A 20097-nucleotide genomic window follows, 5' to 3' on the forward strand; every position below is an offset into this window, starting at 1 on the left:
CGCTCTGCGAGACAGACCCGGAGGCTGGGATGAAGCGGGGACGCAAGGCGGAGTCGGGGAGTGCCTCAAGCCACAAGCTAAAGCTGAGAGCTGGCAGGAACTGCCGAGGCAGAGGTGGCCAGGATGGTCTGGACGGCCGGAGGCAACCCAGGAGCAGCGGGAGGCTCCTCAGCGTTGAGCCAGGGGCCAGTCTCCAGCCGCAGGGCTGGAGAGCACAAGGCTGGGCCCAGGTGGGGGTTCCGGACACAGATCCGCCACATTCTTCGCTTTCTTGTCCCCCACCCACCCACCCACCCTCCGGCTCAGTGAGGTCGATCGATACCTGCGCGGGACCTGCCCCCGCTGCTAATATCTTTTTAATGAGTTCTCAGGGCTTAAAGCCAGCGCGATCTGCTCTCCAGGGTGGATTTTCCCCGGCAGATGTTTTGGGAGGAGGCGGTGCTTCGAGGCCCGGGGTGGGGGACGGTAGGCGAGGACAAATCTCTCCCTGCGAGGGGCAAGAGCAGACTTTCTTCTAAAGTTCAAAATAGGAGCTTTCTCTGGGGGTGGGGGCAAAATGTATTTTTCTGCGGACAATGAACTTCTTTTCTCCTAGGGCCTCCGGGACGGGAGGGGCAGGGACCCATCGTGTTGGCCTTGCCTAACCGACTCGAGCTCTGGGCACCAGGGTCTTAGACACCCGGGTTTCCCGCAGGAGTTGGAACTTGGCCTACGCTGCCGTGGTCCGGATGCAAAGAGCTGGCCCCATCTGGGCGTCCAGGAGCAAAGCCTAGTCACACCGAGAGGAACCGACGTGCCTTTCGGGCTGGACCAGAGCGGTGGGCTGCTTCCGGTGCTCCTGGTCTCCCGGTTGCGGATGCTGAACCTGAAGGGATGCGAGCTGGCTACTGGAGGGGCTGCGGGACTCATCTCCCGGCTCGCACCACTGCCCTGGTCCCCTGGGCTCTCTGCCAGAGGCAACAAGTTGGAATTAGCCGGGCCCTACCGGCTGCTGGGTCCTGAGACCCTCTTGGTGAACCTTGGGCCAACCATCTCTTCTGATCGTTCCCACCCGACCCTGCTCTGTCCTTCCACACCCCACCTGGGGTCCCTTAGCTCTTGGGTCTCTTGGCCGGTTTCTGCCTCCCTTGTCCCCACTCCCGTGGACTTGGGGGTGGGGCACGGGCACCGGGGATGACCTCCGAAGAGCCGCAGCCGATTGATTCGTTCCGCCCGAAGCCTGGGCCGAGTGAATGGGGCTCGGGCGGCGGCGGCGGCGGCGGCAGCGGGGATAAAGATGTTGTCCCTGAAAAGGGGGTGGGGGTGGGTGAGGAGCGGGAAGCAGGGCCATTCACTCCTGGCCCGGCCCCTCGGGAAGCCTCTGTGAAGAAAGAGGGCTAGGGTCTATTCAAGCCCTACGAGCCGCCCACAATGGGCCGATATACTGGGGGCCTCTCTATTAACGCCCATGAATATTAAAGAGATCGCCGAGCGGCAGCTCGCGGGTACGATCGAGGGGGCGGGGGCGGCGCCTTGGAGCTCCGACCTTGCGGAGTCCAGGGGAGGGGTCTTCGCGCAGGCACACTCGGATCCTGAGTCCCAGAGATGCGGTTCATCCACTGTGAACTTCCAGAGTTTCCCCCTCGAAGGCTCCACGAAGAAAAATGCGAGTTCAGGGGTTTTGCTGTCCGAACCCGGCGGGCTGTCTTCCCTACAGGGTTTGATTTTGGGGGAGTATGGGGCCAGGGGGGGACTATCACTAAGCCAGAAGCTCAGAGTGCAGCGACTACATCCCAGGTCCGCAGACATCCCAGCTAGGAGGTTGCTTTGGCTCTCGTCCTCCTCCAGCATACTCTCCGCAGGTTCCGGGGATCCTAAGGAAGTAATGGGACACCCTGGTCGCAGCCTGAGCCTTCGGTCCTTGTTCCTTTTGTCTTCGATCTTGGGACCTGGGCGCTTTTCACAGTAAAGTATGGCGAGGGAATTGTTAAAATCCTCTGCAGCTCAGGAGAAAGCCACCGGAACAGAAGGGTGACAAGTTGGGACAAAACCTCAGCGCATAGTTCAACTCAAAGCACTGTCGACAAGAACTAAGAGACCCAGAGAAGGGCTGTGTCCCCAGGATGGTCTGCCGTCCTCACTCCCCTTTAGTCTCCCGCAAGCGCAGAGGTAGGCTCCGGGGTTGGAAGCTGAGCACCCAGTCCTGGCATTCTTCTGTCCAGCTCAGTCTCCTCTCCACTTAGGCTTCAGAGAAGCCAAGATCCAGGCGCCGGTCAGGTTCCCCTGCCTCTGAGACATTGGATTCCATCCTCCCGTCTGACTGGAACTCTCCATGAGCCGATTTAACTCACCGGCGGCATCTGTAAGAAACCCCAACCCACCAGCAGAACTTGCTCCTCTGCAGCGCTGCCCTCTGCTGGCGCCCTGCCCGCTGGTCCCTCTCCCTGCCCGGTACACCCACTTTTCCTCTGGGCTCCAGGGGTTCAGCATCTGAAGACATTGTATCGCTGCCGCTTTGGTGTTATAGTCTCCCGACTGCCAGGCTGAGGACGCCTGGCTCTAACTAGGGGTTACAGAGATCCCCTGGTTTCCAGGAGCCAGGCAGATTTAGAGCTGGCCAGCTGCTAGTGGAAAGAGTTCTTTTCCTAGGGTCACTAGGATCCTGCCCAAGGTTCAAGTCCCAGTCCTACTCTGGCAGCACTACCCACGCCCAAGTCATAGGGCTTCAAAGGCCTGAAAAGTCTTCGTTATCCAGTGGAGACTTAACACAAGAACTCTAGCCGGCAGGCTGCGGAACTTTCCATAGCACCATCTGAAATTGCAGCGGCGGTGGCGAGGGGGGGGGAGAGGCAGGGGGCGGGGGTGCCCCCAGTGCCCTCCAATGTGGTTGTTTCTGGAGCTGGAGGAGGAAATCTTGAGGCTGTCCAGGATGCTTCAATGCACGCAAGAAGCCGTTGTCTTCCCGACTTAGCAACCGGAAGAGGTGTGGAGGCTCCCAGGTCCCTTGGAAAGACTACACAGAATCTACTTACTGTTGGGGCGAGGTGGGGTAGTGAGAAGGAGGAGGAAGGAAGAGAAGGGAGTCAGGAAAGAATGATCATTAGGAGACCAAAAGCAAAGAGGAATGCCTGGAGATTCCCTAGGATGCAGATCCTATAGCTGGACTCGAAAGCAAGAGTGCAGCAGATGACTTTGCGCCAGGCTGCCTGCGTTGGGTTTGGGTCCCTGCAATTTCCACCTTACACTGGCCCAAGGTATCCCACAAATGCGAGTATCTGATGGCAAGCGTGGAAGTGGTTCAGCCCTTCACTATCCCCCACCCCAACTTAGTACTCCTAGGGCTGGGAGCCATGAAGCCGGTGGCTCTGCCTCAGCAGCCCTCTGGTCTGGCTGCGCTCTGCTCACAAAGCGGTTGGGGAGCCCCGTTTGAATCGAATAGATCGAAGCTGGCCGGCGTGGGTAGCTCTGCCAGCGCAAGAGCTCTGTATCATCACCCGAGCCAGTGGCTCCTGGATGCTGTGGCAGCCAAGGGCATGAAGCCTCTAAAAGAGCAGGGCCCGGAGTTGGGGGCAAGGGGAAGATGGGGACCTGGCAGTACTGGGCTTGGTCAAGGAGAGCAGCACACTGCCTGCAGTTCAGTGCTGGGAAGAAGCCCTGGCGGGACCCGTAGTGACAGCGGATCTTGCCTGGGACAGGTGGATGCGGGGGGCGGGGGGCTCACAGTCATGTGTCCCCTCTTGCTCAGTCTAGCCCCTGGAGTGTGGGCGAACCTAGCTGCGTTGCAGCCCCTACTCCAACCCCTCCTCTCCCGGCTGCGGGCTGTGACTCCCTCCCTGCCTGGAGCTTCCCACGGGGAGAGGAGGAGGAGGGGGAGGAGGAAGGATCGGAGGGGAGGGAGGAGCAGAGGGGGACTATTCTGAGCGGTCCGCGCTGCTCCCGCCCCTCGCGCTGTCGGTGAAGGCTCCTACGAGCCTGGCCGGGTAGAAGTCTGTCCTTCGACGTCAGGGGGTCATTAATAACCAATTAGGAGGGTCACTGCGGCTCCTATAAAGGAGCTGAGATTTTGCCAAGGGGAGGACGGTCCTGGCTGGATGTACAGGAGGCGAGTGTGCCACCGAGAGCCCTTGGTCGGTGTTTCTCTCTGCAGCCACCTGCCTTCTACCCATCCCTCACCCCTCCTGGTATCCGCCCCTGTCTCCACCCGCGATTTCCAGCTCTCCGTGTCGCCTCTAGCATCTCTGCAGATTTTGCGTATCTCCTGCTTGGTTCACTTTCCTCCCTGCCATCCCCTTACCACCCACTCCCTAGTGCATCCTTCTCTTCCTTCTCCTCCCCGGTGTTGTGTCGCACTCCTGTCGTCTCATCCCTGTGCTCCCTATTTGCTGCCCACCTCTCCGAAGTCCACCCAGCCATCGTTCTGCAGCGTCGGTGAGCACCTGGCCGCCCATGATGGGCTCCGTGCTCCCAGCCGAGGCCCTGGTGCTCAAAACAGGGCTGAAGGCTCCGGGGCTGGCGCTGGCGGAGGTCATCACCTCCGACATTCTGCACAGTTTCTTATATGGCCGATGGCGCAATGTGCTGGGCGAACAGCTGCTGGAGGACAAGAGCCACCACGCCAGCCCAAAGACTGCCTTCACCGCCGAAGTCCTAGCTCAGTCCTTCTCAGGAGGTGAGTCGCGCCGTCGGGGCTCTCCTCCTTCGCTCTTCCTGGCTACCCCTAATTCCCAGACTAGCGGCGCGGTGGCCAGATAAGGAACGCTGGGCCTGAGGCTTCAGCCCTCAACCTGGATGTCCCCCTCCCTCTCCCATTAGCGCATCTCAGTTTTTCTGTGGGTCAAATCCGGGCAGCAACAGCCACACCGAAGCAGAGCGGAGGCAGCTAGGAATGCGGGGCGCCCTGGAACCAAATCCCAGCGACCCAGACGACCTACAGCTAGGCACTTCTGTGCCTCCTCTCCCCACCCCACCCTCCAGCCAGGGGCTCGAGGTCTCCTGGCATTGAAAGCCTTCCTTACTGGGCGTGTAATAGCAGTTGACTCAAAAAGAACGTGTTTTAAATTCATTTGGTTAACTTGGGCTTGACCCGCGAAAGTTCCCACTTAAACCAAAAACTTTAAAAGACAGCCGAGGCCGGGGAAGGGGCGGAGGGCGGGCAGGCCGGAGAGAAAAAGCCGGAGAGAGCGAGGGAGAGAAAGAGAGCGAGGAAAAGTTCCTTTTCTTTAAGATGTCTCAAGTTCTTATTCCTCATTCGTCACCCCGCAAACAATATCTTTCCCCAGCACTGGCGTCTCTGAGCGTCGCCCTCTCTTCCCCTTTAAGATTGCTGTTCCTCTCTTAATTTACCGTGAAGACTAATTCCACTTCCATTCACGCTATGTCAACCATCTAATCCTCCCTTTTTGTAAGGAGAATTCCTCGGCCCCTTTTAAACAAGTCCCCTCCGCATTGAGATACAATTTACTGCTACAGCTTTCTTCCAGGGCTAATGAATTTAGAATTAGCAATTTCTTTCGAATGGAGCCGAATGAATGCGATCACTTTAACAGCGTGACAAATTGCCGGCCGCTCCGCAATGGACACCGTTTAACCCCCCCTTTCAGCCGGCCGGCTCGCCGGGTATTTTCCCAGGTAGCTTAGAGGGGAACCTTGTAAGACATGGAGGCCGCCCCTGTGAGCCTCGCCGCTCCCACCCCTGCCGCAGAGGCCCCTCCGGGGAACCTCTGGGAGCTAGGGACCATTGGCTCTTTCTCGTTCGTTAAGGCGATTTCAGAGCTCGCCTGATCTTGGTGCCGCCTTCCCTCGCACTCTAGAGCCTGGAAGCAGAGAGGGACACTGGCTTGCAAGGGAGAGATGACACCGAGAGCTCAGTTTGAAGAAGAAAGTGTTTCTTTTGCGCTTCCAAGCTGGGGATCTATCCCCAGTGCTGACCGCATTCGGGAGACACGCAGTGAGCCCAGAGTCACCAACTGAAGAGCCAGGAACAAGGCTGACTGAAGAGTCCCGGGTTAGACGTTACCTCTTCGCCCGGCCTCAGTTTCCCTGTCTGTAAACACAATGCGGTTTCACTTGTTCTTAAGCTTTTCCGCGAAGGAAGGTGGTGAAGGTTTGTAGATGTTTGGAGAATTTGTGGAGAGCCCCAGGGGCTGATGATACAGCTCGGGGCAGAGCGCTTCATGTCCTAGGCTTTGGGTTCAATCCCCCAGTAACTCTCCGCCCAAAAGAAAAACAAACGAACCATAATGCACCGCTTGCTTTTAGAAGGCACAGAGGGTCTTGGGTTGCAAAATAAGGCTGAACCTCTGCGCACAGACCCATAGCACATCACTGGAAAGAGCCCTGATGGGGCTGCTTGTGCGCTGAGCAGGGAGAGTGCGTCCTGGATGAGAAAGGTAGGGCCTTCTCTGTGCGGCCTTGACTGGGTTCTTCTAACCACCCCCACCCCCCGCGCAGAGGTGCAGAAGCTGTCCAGCCTGGTGCTGCCGGTGGAAGTGATCATTGCTCAAAGTTCCATCCCGGGCGAGGGCCTTGGCATCTTCTCCAAGACATGGATCAAGGCAGGAACGGAGATGGGTCCCTTCACTGGCCGTGTCATTGCCCCAGAGCATGTGGACATCTGCAAGAACAACAACCTGATGTGGGAGGTAGGCTCCAGCTTTGGAGAAGGATTCGGGTGGGCAGGTGTCTGGCTCCCTCAGGCTTGAATCCACTGGTGACGGAGCTCCAGTTCTGGAACTGTGGATGCTGTCTCTTTGAACATTCTGGGATACCACTGTCCTGTCCTGCAGCTTTCTCTGCTGCCATGGTTCTTTCTTGCCTTGGGGAAAATCTAATCTTTCTTGATTCCAGGTTTCCCAAGCAAGGTTATTAGCCACCCTTCATGTGTGCAGGCAGTGCTGAAATTCAGGTGCAGAGACTGGGCTTCTCCAAGCTACCCACATTCTTTCCCTGGCCTTAGAGGCAGCAAGGGTGGGTCTCTGAAGCTGGCCTGTGGTGAAGTGGGGCTGAAGTGGAGGATATTGGAAGCTGGGTGTTTCTTGAGAATAGCTTTCCAAGTTCCAGGTCTGGTGGCATCCAAAATAACAATGGCTGACTGGGTGTCGAGTCAGCAGTCTCATTCCCCAGCCTGCAAACTGTGAGCTCATCTTCTCAGCCCTGTGGGTTGTTCTCCTCATTTTGCAGAAGGAAATGAATATCTGAAAGTCTTCCATTTCTGGCCTTCTGCCTCTACCCACCTCCAACAATGTCAGCCGACAGGGAGGGCCCCCCTTAGGACAAAGCCCGCCCAGTAGTAGCCTTCCTCCATTGCTCTTCCCCCACAGACCTGCACGCCCACAGAAGCCAGATGGTGCACCTACTTCTCAATCTCATTGCACCCCCTGCTGCCACCCTAGCAGCCCCACCTGGCAGAAGCTCAGTGTGATACTGTACAGCTGTTCTGAGGAACTGGAGGAAGGAACAGAGAGATGACCCCAGACCTTGCTTTCTCGCTACTCTGGATACCTGGGCCTGGTGTGTCTTCCAGCTGTTGCCTCATCAGGAAGTTAGGGTGTGGTTTGAGCTCTGAGGATCTTTAGCAGCTAGCTTCACATATGGGCGTAGGCCAGGCCAAGAGACCCCAGTGAGCTAGATTTGTGTCCCAAACTCTTGTGTCCCTCTGCAGCAAACCTCTGCATCCCAAAGTCAAGTAGCAGAAGAGCATACTACCTGCTTAGGGATCTCTTGGAGATGACTGACTCCTTTGCCCCTCGCCTCAGACAGTCACAGTGCCCCCTAACCTCCCTTTCCTGGATTGGAAGGTATAGCTGGCAAGAGCTTTAGCCACTTCCTGGAGCTGTTGGGAGAAAGGAGAATGTCTACAGATGGGCGTGGCCTGGGTCACACATGTAACACCTGTGCCTAGGTATTCAATGAGGATGGCACTGTACGCTACTTCATCGATGCTAGCCAGGAAGACCACCGAAGCTGGATGACCTATATCAAGTGTGCCCGGAATGAGCAGGAGCAGAACCTGGAGGTGGTACAGATCGGCACCAGCATCTTCTACAAGGCCATAGAGGTATGCACATGTACTGTTACATAGGGACAGATGGAGATATGTCATGGTGAGAAGTATGCAAAAGCAGCTGTGTCTTGTGACCAAAGAAGACAGAAGGACATTGGTGCTGGCCCAGATGGCTCTGCCTGGGTATAGGGATGAGGCTTATGAGCCCATGATTGTCAGGAATATGTCCTGTATGGAAAGCTTGCTGATATAGCTGGGAGAAGATGGAGCTTGCAACTTGATGCTGTGGTGAATGAATCGAACATAGAGGAGAGTGTGCAGGGGTTCAAAAGGTTCAAAAGACACCAGTGGAAGCAGGCTGGGGCTGCACTTAGGTATGAATATAAAGGTCGTCTGTCCATGGAGGTTTAGCTGTGTGTTGTCCCTCATTCTGCATACATGGGAGCCAGTTGCCACAACTGGCTCAGTGCTTTGTCTCAGCAATAGCCTCCCACATGCTGACCCTCACACAAAGAGGATCTTTTGTTTGTCCACAGTTTATGGACACAGAAACTTGTCATTGCTTGGTGGCCTAGAGCTTTGAACCCCTCCTCCCCTAGGGGGGCATGATGTATGGGAGTCTTCTAAAGTGGACCAGGTTCAGGGAAGAGAAAGGGGGCACTCCTGGAGTAGGAGATGCCTGGCAGAAACAGAAAAGCTGGAGGCATCAAGGGCAGGTGTGAGGGAAGGAGCAATGGTAGCCGAGGCCGTGCACATCAGCAGGGTTCTTTGAACAGGGTCTCTTGGCTTGCAGCTTCACTGTGACTTTTGCCCTGGATGCCCTGGAAGTTGTGAGGGATAGCAGGGCTGTCCCACTGTATTTTTCTAGATCTTGCACTTTTGCTAACTCGTTTTTGAAGTCCTTTAGTGGGGTGAGGGTCAGGGGCTAGGTTAGAGAACAACTTCCTTTCTAGCCACATTCCATTTACTGGCAAAGACTATGAGCCCGAACTCAAGGCTCTTCTGCGTGTTCAGGCCTACTCGCTTCTTGGACTTGAGTCTTGGACTTGTTCCAGAATGACCAGACCCTTGGGACTTTGACAGGGGTGGTGACAGAATAGCCTTTGCCTAGGCTTTGTGTGGCCAGAGCCTGAGTCACAGCAGAATGTTAGCCCAAGGAAGACCAGGGAGTGGAGAGTAAGGAAAGACAGGCAGGTCTGCCACTGGAGTTCAGGAATGCTAGCAGGGCTGAGGAGTGTCAGTGTAGTAATAGAGATAGCTCAGGCAGGATCAGCATGACTCCTGTGACCATGCCACTGGATTGCCACCTCCTAGAACAGGCTTTTGTAGCAGCTGAACTCTCTCATAGTTAGGTACATCACCCCTCTGTCTTTCTTACACACACACAGATACACACCTTTACTCCCACATACACATACATATACGTGTACTCTCCCAGAAACACACCTGTACAGACATACATACACAAACACACATACATGCGCATGCACACACACACACTCATACATACACGGATTCATACACACACACACACACACACACACACACACACACACAGGAGACTGGCCAAGAACGCCTATGTCATGTTGGTACTCAGGCTCCTGGCTGGGGCAGACAGGTGGCCTGAGTCCCATCATACTAGACACATCAGACTGGTAAAGTCAGATCAGGACATGTGAATGACATATATGCAGAAGTATGAATTCAGGGAACAAAGAGGGTAAGGAATATTTCTAGGGAGGGTTTGGAATTTGTATGATTAGGAGAAAAAGTTCATCTATGTTTATCAGAAATTTAAGTTTATGAAAGAATAGGCCATACACACACATCTATATAGCACACACATTATCACACATATAAAGAATCTATCATATATATGCTTCTCACATGTAATCACAGTGTTTAGAGCGAAACATCCTGCTAAGAAGGGGCTGTTTAAGTGAGGCACAGGTAACATGAAACATTTCCAAATTACTTTTCTTTCTTTTGTTTAAATTTTTTTTGTTATTTTGCAGTGCGGCAGTGGCGCATGCCTTTAATCCCAGCACTTGGGAGGCAGAGGCAGGCAAATCTGAGGTCTAGGCTAGTCTGGTCTACACAGCAAGTTCAAGACAGACAGGGCTACACAAAGAAACCCTGTCTTGAAAAAACAAAAAATTTTTTTTTAAAAATTTGATACAGGGTCTTACTATGTAGCCCTGGCTGTGCTGCAACTCACTCTATAGACCAGGCTGGTCTCCAATTCACAGAGATTTGCCTGATTCTGCCTTCCAAGTGCTAGGACCAAAGACATTCATTCACCACCATACCTAGCCCCAAATTACTTTTCATAAGTAAAGTTGAACAAATTTTCTTCATAGTAGCAATTCTCTCAAATATTTTTATAACAATGTCTGAATTCCACTTATATGTCCTGGTGTGACCAGACATTTTTCTGCTCATCCAGGCGGCTCCTGGGAAGTCTTGAATAATCAGCTGTTTGTTCTGTGCGCTTGTGTGTGTGTGTGTGTGTGTGCAGATAGAGCTGTTAGCCAGAGAGAGGGACCTCTGCCATGATCTGTTTACTTGGTCCTTCTGCCACTCACAAGCACTATTTATAGCTCATTACAGTAACTCATTACTTGCCAAAAGGCAGGGCAAAATGTCTCTCTTCAATAGGAAGAATACACTATTGCTGCTCTAAAACATTCCACAAATATAAAGTCATGGATTGCTAAGTGGAAACAAAGGTGACTGGGTTTGAGAACTCAGATTAGCACTAGAGTACTGCCACAAATTCTGCATTCCAGGTTGGGATGATGGGGTTGTGAGCTTGCAGCCTTCTGGCTTTGCTTTTGCCTGGACACTCTCTCAGTCCTGCATCAGGTGCCTTAAATGGCATTTCTAAAAGGCACCCAGCAGAAAGCAAGAGTATACTAAATATTAAACAAATAAATCTTTCTCTGGGTGATGTGGTATACACGGGACCCACCTCTTCCAGGAAAACAGAACTGGCTCACCGAGGAATCAAGAGATTTGCTCAAGAGACCATCACAAGTGAAGGCTTGAAGAATCTGTTATCACACTAACTAAATACTATTATCTGGGTGTTTTACAATGGGAAGAAAATCTCCAGTCTTTCCTGCTTCTGCTTCATTGTATTGTATTGGCAAATGATTGCCCTGATATGTGGGCTTTCTCGTTTCTTCTTGTCTCGGGGCAGCTGAGCCTTTTATTTTTCCTAGCTCCTCATCTCTTTTCTCAACTAGGAGAATAAGCACAATTTTCCTTTTGACCTTGCTCAGTAGTGACTCTAACGATTACCATCATTAGTGATCATTGTCTTTAATGATGCTACCTGAAGCATTTCTCATGTTCCAACACTACACTGAAATTATTTTCAAAGGGCCTTAGCAACTTTTTGCTTTTGTAGTAGGGACTGAACCTATGGCTTACTTACTTTTTTTTTTCAAGGTTCCATAGATGGAACCCAGGTTCCTACTGAATAGGTCCTCTATTGCTGAACCTCATCGCAGTCTCTGTCCTCATTTTAATGATGAAGAAATGAAGGTTCAAGTTTGGGGAGACTCGGGAGCTGTGACTTGGCCCCTAGCCCCATCTGCTGCAATGCTAGGGTATGAATGTCTGTGCTGTGTGGCTCCCTGGCCAGCATCTTCTTGTTGGGTCTCTATTAATTGGTGTGTCGGGACATCTGTGCACGATGGAAACTGATGATCATCCAGATGACACGGAGATGCTTCTGTGTCACCCGGGAAAGGGCAGGTGTCAGAGTCTCCCAGGAGCGTGTTCAATGGGGTGTCATGAATTTGTATTAGGAAAGCAAACCTGAAAGCCTGTCATTGCCCTTCTGTCATTGAAATGGGGCAGGACTGGAGTTAAGGAAGAAGAAGGAACGAACGTTAAGAACTAGCTAAGAGATCACGTGGCTTGTCAGCAGGAATCAGGTAATGCTGTTTCCCTGGGCTTGACAGAGTGGATTTTATGAAATGGGGACCAGTTCCTTTGGAGATTATTTGCATATCCCAAACCAGAAACACGAATGACCAGCTGATTCGGGCTCCCAGCCTGGACCAAGTGAACTCAGTAGGAAGATGCCTGTGAGGGACCTGCATGGGACTGTGGCTGTCCAGTGCACTGAGGTGGCTGTACATAGTACTTCCAGGGTCTCAGAGAAGAGGGTGCAAGTTCTGGGGTACCCTGGGCTCCAACACAGGCTACTGCTGGATGCTAGACACACCTAGAGGGCGGCAGCAGCAGCTGGGCATTCAGAGCAGGAGAAAGAGTGGCTCCCCGTTATTTACCCCATGGCACAATTATTCTTTTATGCCCGAGAGATTTACTTTTCAAGATGAATAAAATTCATTTTAGTATTTAGTAAGTGGAGACCACAGGTAGTGGGTTCCAGGCTCTGAAGAGCAAAGCAACTCTCAGCCTGTTTCTCTGTGAAGAGGACAAGGGCTTCTCCTACTGCTTGTAGCCTCTAGCTGTCAGGATGTTTCATTACCAACTCCAGTACATTCTATTCAGTAGGTTTCCTTACCTGAAAAATCTTATGATTGTTGTTTCTGTTGTGTATGTATAGGAGTGATACATGCTCATTAGGGTGCAGGGCAGTGATGACTACAGGGTTTTTCTCTGTAGCCCTGGCTGTCCTCCTGGAACTCACTCTGTAGACCAGGCTGGCCTCAAACTCACAGGAGTGCTGGGATTAAAGGCATGCATCACCATGCCTGGCTAATATATGCTCATTTTTAAAAACAATTTATTTTTATTCTATGTGAACTGGTGTTTTGCTTGCAGTGTATGTCTGTGTGAGGGTGCCAGGTCTCCTGGAACTGGAGGTACAGGCAGCTGTGAGCTGCCATATGGGTGTTAGGAATTGAACCCCAGTCCTCTGGAAGAGCAGTCAGTGCTCTTAATTGCTGAGCCATCTCTCCAGTCCCCATATGCTCATTTTTAAAGTAGATCTTGTAAAACCAGAAATCACATTGTCTCTTTGTGTTGCTGTTTTAAAGCCTAAACAGCATTTTTTTTCAGTCTCAAAATGACTCTTTTTTTGGGAAAACCCAAAGAGGCATAGGTAATAGCTGGGCATCAGGGCAGGAGAGAGAGACTTCCCGTTATTTACCATGTGGCACAGTTATACCTTTATTCTCATAAAGTTTGATTTGTTTAAGCTGAATAAAAATATTAGCATGTTTATTAAATTTAAAAATGTTTATTTTATTATATGTGTATGCATATTATGCATATATATGTGTGTGTGTGTATATACCACATGTGTGCCTGCAGTCCTCAGAAGCCAGGAGGGGTGTCAGGTCCTCTGGAGTAGATGGCTGGGTGCCACTACTATGTAAGTGCTGGGATCTGAACCTAGATCCTCTGGAAGAGCAGCCAGTACTTTTAATGGCCGAGTCACCATTCCAAGCCCTACTTACTTATTTTTAAGGCACACAATCTCACATAGCCCAGGCTGGTCATAAGATCAGCCATTCACTATTTAGGTGAAGATGACCTTGACCTTCTGATCCTCCTCTCTCTACCTCCTCAGTGCTAGGATCACAGGCATGAGTGTAGTCAAGGCCCAAACCCAGAGCTTCATACAGCCCGTGTAAGCACTCCAGCCACTGAGGCATGCTTAGTCACAGATGGACCTTCACCCAGTGGCCCTGGGCTTGACTGTAGATACTCAGAGTGCCCAAATCACTGCCAGTTCCTCCGGGGAATTGGCAAGCGAGGAAAAGTCAGCAGCAATTCCACAGCTGCATGGTCCAGAGAGCTTTGTGTTTGTGGTCCTGTTTCCCAACAACTATCAGTGAGGCCTGTAAAATAGGGACTGTTTCTACTGAGAAAGAACTGAGGCTGAGTGACATGGTTACTTGCTTGGCAGGTACGGAGTCTGAATGGTCCCAACATTCCAGACTCTAGGGCTCAGCAGGGCCCTCAGTAGCCCATCTCTTACAGGGTGTGTACAGGTGGCCTAGAGGCTGCCTTCAAGGGACATGCTTAGAGATTGTGTGGTCACACAGGGACCTGGTGACATGAAATCCATCTTGTACAGTAGCCTCTTTCCCAATCTATATCTTAAAATCAAATACCCCTCAATCAATATCTGAAATACTTGAATTCCATCATCTACATCTTTGAGAGCTTTCTTCTCTCCTCTTCTTCAAGGAGAGACCTCCAGCTCTGGCCTCTTGGATGGTGACCATGATTGGGAAGGGGAGGCTGAAGGACTTCAGGTCTAGTGCCAGATTCTAAATTGCCTGCTATCTTTGAGACACTGTCATTTGCTTATGTTTAGGAGGGATCATCCTTGTTTTTCATATTTAACCTCCCCAGTGGAAATGGCTACGCAGATGTTCCTGTGCTGTTGTGATGACAATGGCTATGGGTTGGTGTGAAGGGACATGGTGATGCTAGGCTGAATCTCAGTAAGGAAACAGCAGCCAAGACACATCAGCTTCCTACCCTGCCCTCCTCTCTCCTTTTGGAGACTAGAGGATGGCCTGAGGGGTCTTCTGGGCTCTCTCCACGGAAGGTGGACCTGAGGCTCTCAGGCTCATGTGGAAGGGGGGAAACTCTCCTTGACCGCTACTCTAGGGTGGCTACAGACACTCATGGGTGGAATCCTATGTGATTTCTTTGTGTGTGTATGTGTGTATGTATATACTTGTGTTGTGTTTGTGTATATGATTGTGGTTTTTTGTGTGTATGTTTGTGTTATGTATGTATATATACTTGTGTTGTATATGTGTGTATATGGTTGTGTTGTATGTGTGTATGAGTGTATGGAGACCAGACATCAATCAGGAGCTGTTGCTCAGAAACCTTGTTTTTTGAGACAAGATCTTCTGCTGGCTTAGGAATTGGCAGTTAGGCTAGCCTGGCCAGTGAACTCCAGAAATCTGTTTACCTCTACCTCCCTGGCACTGGGATTACAAATGTACACCACTAGCTTTTTCAGGTGGGCCCTGGCACTCAACCTCATGAGCTTACAAGGAAATATTTCCTCACTGAGCTATCTCCCCAGTCCCCATGTCATCTCCTGAGATGGGCTGTCTTGTTTGTCCTTCTTGGCTGGGGTCCAGAGAGCAGGCTTTCCAGGTCCCTTGGATTGTCACCACCACACTCTTGGTCAGTAGCCATCATCATTCTCTTACAAGCAGCCAAGCCTGGCTGGTCATCAGCTCTGGGTTTCTTTCTTTTTTCTTTTATTATTTGTTGTTTTGTTTTTTGTTTTTGAAACAGGCTGGCCTCAAACACAGAGATCTGCCTGCCTCTGCCTCCTGAGTGTTGGGATTAAAGGTGTGCACCCCCCACCCCCCCACCCCCGGCTGCTCTGGGTTTCATGATAATGGGCCTAGGACACTGAAAAACATTTTGTTTAAGGCTGTCTTGGTATTTCCGGAAGTGTAGGTGTTTGTCAATTCCAAGATTTCTTTTTTAGCACCCATGAGCATGGAATCTTGCAGAGAGCCCTGTGCTGGGAAAAGAAGCATGTGTGACTCCATGCCGCCTGTGGACATTTGGGATAAGAGCTGTTTCTGGAACATTTTCAGGCAGGGTGTAGCCATAGGACACCCCATAGCCCACACTCCTTAGAAACATATGGCTCAGCACTATGGCCCTGAGGGATGGCTGGCTCTAATTCCCCTGGATAAAAACATGAAAAATAAAATTCTAGGCTTTCATGTTACTTCTGCTTGTGGGGCTTTCCCCTCTTCTTTTGGAGACAGAGCTTCATGAGTTACAGGTTGGTCTCAAACTGTCTGCATGACCAAGGATGACCTTGAGTTTCTGATGACCCTACCTCTACCTTGAGTGCTGGGATGGCAGTGACTTTCAGGACTGGCTTATGCAGAGCTGGGGATCTAGTCCAGCCCTTAGTGTATGTTACAGCAAGCATTCCAGCAACTGAACTACTTCCTCAGCTCCTGAGTTCTTTTCGTTTCTTTTCTTGTGGCTATCAATTTGGATACTTTTGTATGGTGAAGGTAGGACAGAACTGATGAGATGACCTGGGCAAAGAGAGGGGAGCAGAGGGGACAATGCCCTGGGGCCTTTAATGTCTACATAGCTTGTCTGGGATAGCACAGTGGGATAGCCCCAGTTTGGGCTTTCTCAGAGCTGGGTGTGCAGAGAGCCCTGCTGACAGCTGCCACATCCCTGACCTCTTCTTGCCTTCTCCTTACAGATGATCCCTCCGGACCAGGAGCTGCTGGTGTGGTATGGAAATTCCCACAATACCTTCCTGGGCATCCCTGGCGTGCCAGGACTAGAGGAGGAGCAGAAGAAAAACAAGCATGGTAGGTATTCTCCATGGGGTCATGGTGACAATGATCCAAGGAGGGTGAACTAGGGGACCAGAAGCCTCCTGGCCACTGAGGACCCTGCTCCAACCTCCAGTAGCATTCTACACATGGAACCTACTGGTAAAAGAAGGCCACTTCCTCCAGAGCATCTAGCACAGGCTGAGCACAGGAAAGGCAGTTTTGCTTCCTGGACCAGATCAGGTCAGAAGGCAGATGGGGAAACCCCAGAAAGGTGATGGGGTGTGGTGTGGCTGGAGAGCTGGACAGGACAGCAGGAACACATACTGATTTCTAGCTTGCTGTATGGTGTTGAGACTGGCTTTGTGCCTCAGCTTCCTCATCTGTAAAGAGAAGGTGAAGGCGTGGGATAAAGGCATCTCTATGTCCCCTCTAAGTGTTGACTAGGTCCTGGTGTAAGTCCTGGCATCAAGAGAAGATGCCACCTCTTAGTTCTGTCCAGATCCTGGAATAGGGCCTGGCATGGTTTGTAATCTGAAAAAAAAAAATAGAGGCAGATTGAGCTTGTGTATTGAGATATGACTCGTCACAGTAGAAGCCACTGGCTCAACACCCATGTCCTTTTTGGTACTGAGAACCTGGATCCTCCACTTTGAAATGAAACCTTTGATAAGCATCACCTTCCCCGGGTGTACAACACTCTCCTGATATGTCTTTTAAAGGCAGTGTGGATGACCTTGAACTTGTGATTCTCGTGCCTCCACCTCCAATGTTGGGATTGAAGGAGTGTATTATCTTGCCCTACTGTTTGTTTGTAAGAGAAGCAAGCTGGGCATGGTGGTGCACACCTTTTATCCTAGCACTCTGGAGCACATCTCTGAGGTTGAAGCCAGCCTGGTCTAAGGAGCTAGTTCCAGGACAGCCAGGGCTACACAGCGAAACTCTGTCTTGAAATATGAGAAAGAAAGGAGAGGGGGGGGGGGGAGAAAGAAAGAGAGAGAGAGAGAAGAAGAAGCAGCCCAAGGCTCATGGGCTAGTGTCTACAGAGCCCTGCTTTTCCCTAAATGTTCCTGTTGCCTCCATTTGGGATGAGAAAATGGGCAAACAGTAGTTCCCAGGTACACTGAGTAGTCAGTGAATATTTGTGAAGTGAATGGATGAGAGGGCTTTTTAAGGTCGCCATAGTTGCTATCCTTTATTTGTAGCCTATTAGGACCTAGTCATTTCTCACATTCAAACTAAGCATAGAGAAATTTTTTCCAGTGACTCCAGGTTTTCTGATGAGCTTGCAAAATCCCGCCAGCCCCTAGTGGTCCTACAAGACCCTTAAAAAACTTATTTTAACATTTTACATATTTTGTGTGTATCTAGGCACGCTTGCCACTGCATACATGTGGAGGATCAGTTCTTTTCTTCACCATGTGGGTCCAGGGAATCCAATTCTGGCTTGCGGCAAAAGAATGCATTTAGCCCAGGCTCCCAACCACCCCACCTGACGTGGTCCTGACTTTTGCTTTGTGAGACAGGGTCTTTTTATGTAGTCCTAGCTAGTCTGGAACTCAGAGATCCTCCTGCCTCTGCCTCCCTGGACCGCCTCCCATTTTTCAGATGAGAAAGCTAAGGTTTTCTGGGGCCTTGTCGCCAAGTCCTCACAGGTTGAGTCCTGCTGCAATCTAGCTACTAGAAGATCAAAATCATGGCCCTTGGCGCCCTCGGGGCTGTGTTGCCCAGGATTTTCAAGGGAGTGAGTACACGGGGGACCGGGCGCAGCTGGCATGGGTGCTAACCGGGCTGCTTTCTTTCCCTTCCGCCCACGCTGTGGGTCCCGCGTTCCACCCGCACGGCCAGAGGACTTCCACCCTGCGGACTCAGCGACCGGCACCGCGGGCCGCATGCGCTGCGTCATCTGCCACCGTGGCTTCAACTCGCGCAGTAACCTGCGCTCGCACATGCGCATCCACACGCTGGACAAGCCTTTCGTGTGCCGCTTCTGCAACCGCCGCTTCAGCCAGTCGTCCACGTTGCGCAACCACGTGCGTCTGCACACGGGCGAGCGCCCCTACAAGTGCCAGGTGTGCCAGAGCGCCTACTCGCAGCTGGCCGGCCTGCGCGCGCACCAGAAGAGCGCGCGCCACCGGCCGCCCAGCGCCGCGCTGCAGGCACACTCGCCCGCGCTGCCCGCGCCCCACGCGCACGCGCCTGCGCTCGCCGCCGCCGCTGCTGCCGCGGCGGCAGCTGCAGCGCATCACCTGCCGGCTATGGTGCTGTGAGAGTCCCGCGCGCGCCCCACGCGCACGCGCCTCCCCGTCCCCGCTGCGTCGCACCTGACCCCAGCGTCGCGCGTCTCCGAGGCGCCAACTACCCGGAACCCACTTCTGATCCTTCTCGCAGAGGAAGATGCCAAGGAGCGACGTCCTCTTTGCCTAGGCCACCCGGCTGGTGTGGCTGCCGTGTGTGGCCTCTACTTGGGAGCAGGTTCCCATGCCCAGCTCCTTCCCGGAGTCTTCCTCCTGCAGGGCCGCTCCCCAACGCGAACATCTCTCTGGATGACAGGAGAGGGACAGAACATCTCTAAAGAGAGCTTAGTACTTGGGAGTGGTAAGGAGAGCCAACTCCTTGGTCCAGGGTGGGCCCGGGGCGGGCAGTACCCATCTCTGCCTCCTTGGAATGGTGTCTTGAAGTGTTGCTAGTGGAGAGACAGTGACAGTTGACAAAGATTGGGGCCCCCGAAAAGGTTAGGTTAGCAAAGACCCGGAGAAACCTGGTCCCTGCTGTCCTTGAGGCTTTTTCCCCAGCACCGGGCTCCCAGAGAAGGACAAGACGCCAATACTCTTTGAAGTGTTCTGAATAAGTTGAGTGGAGACACAAGGAACATTCACCATACCCCTGGGCAAGACCCTGTCCCTTTTGGAGCTCAGTTTCCCCATTTGTAGAACGCGGGAGTTAGACCAGTGCCCACCTCCTACAGCTCTGCTGTCTTCGAGTTTAGGAATGGAGAGGCACCCTCACCTCCACCTTACTAAGCACCCAAACAAGACAATGATGGACCATACAGGGCAGTATGAAGCCGGGGTTGGCGTCTCTGAGCAGAAAGCCCTGAGGCGTTAGGGGGCGGGGGCCGAGGTTCGTGCCCACGTGCCCACACTGCCACCAAGCCCCTGCCCAAGCCTTCCCCTGCTCCAACCATGGGCGCCCTCTGGTGTCATCTCAAATCTTGTCTTTTGCCAGAATCCCCACAACACACAACACTCCCTCCACACACCAGGGCGTTTGTAAAATTAAAACACAAAACTATAATAATATTAACGAAAGTATAAAATGTATAGAGTTTTCAAGAAAGTGTGTTCTACTCCCAGAAAACGGTCACTTTAACTTTGTAAATGTTTATCTAAGATGATATTTACGAAACTGTGATATATATTATTTGATTGTATATGTACAACTGTAAATACATTTGTACTTCTCTTGTATTCTAAAATAAAATTACTTGGAACATGTATCATTTGGCCCCTGAATGGATGCCCGCCTCTGTCTGAGACATTTGGAAACACAGTGGGAAAAGAATGGAAATGGCTGGAGGGGCTGTTCCACAGACTGCTGCTAAAATTCACAGCCGTACCCTCTGTAACTAAAAGCTCTGGTCCTTAAGAGAAGCCACAGTGCAGTGGAACCCTGAAGGAGCAGGACAGAATTCTCAGCAGCACAGCTCCCCTAAGGTATAATTTACCTACCTATACTTGGAAGTTTTTGTTCTCATGACCGACTTGGAGGTGTTCAAGGAGGCAGTGAGAGTGGGCCACAAGGACCACCAAGAAATCTACCACACCCATTTTCAGGTTCAAC

The 20097-nt window shown here is 51.9% G+C and overlaps 1 protein-coding gene across 1 annotated transcript; it reads left to right on the forward strand.

Moving 5' to 3' along the window:
- Positions 1-4303: 4303 nt before the first annotated feature.
- On the forward strand, positions 4304-18888 carry Prdm12 (PR/SET domain 12). The gene is made up of 5 exons (XM_051185135.1): positions 4304-4648; positions 6430-6620; positions 7880-8035; positions 16179-16290; positions 18103-18888. The coding sequence occupies exons 1-5, from the start codon at positions 4426-4428 to the stop codon at positions 18522-18524; spliced, it is 1104 nt and encodes a 367-aa protein (XP_051041092.1). The 5' UTR covers positions 4304-4425; the 3' UTR covers positions 18525-18888.
- Positions 18889-20097: the final 1209 nt, after the last annotated feature.

The sequence above is a fragment of the Phodopus roborovskii genome, unplaced genomic scaffold, assembly GCF_943737965.1.
Source record: "Phodopus roborovskii unplaced genomic scaffold, PHOROB, whole genome shotgun sequence".
Lineage (NCBI taxonomy): Eukaryota > Metazoa > Chordata > Mammalia > Rodentia > Cricetidae > Phodopus > Phodopus roborovskii.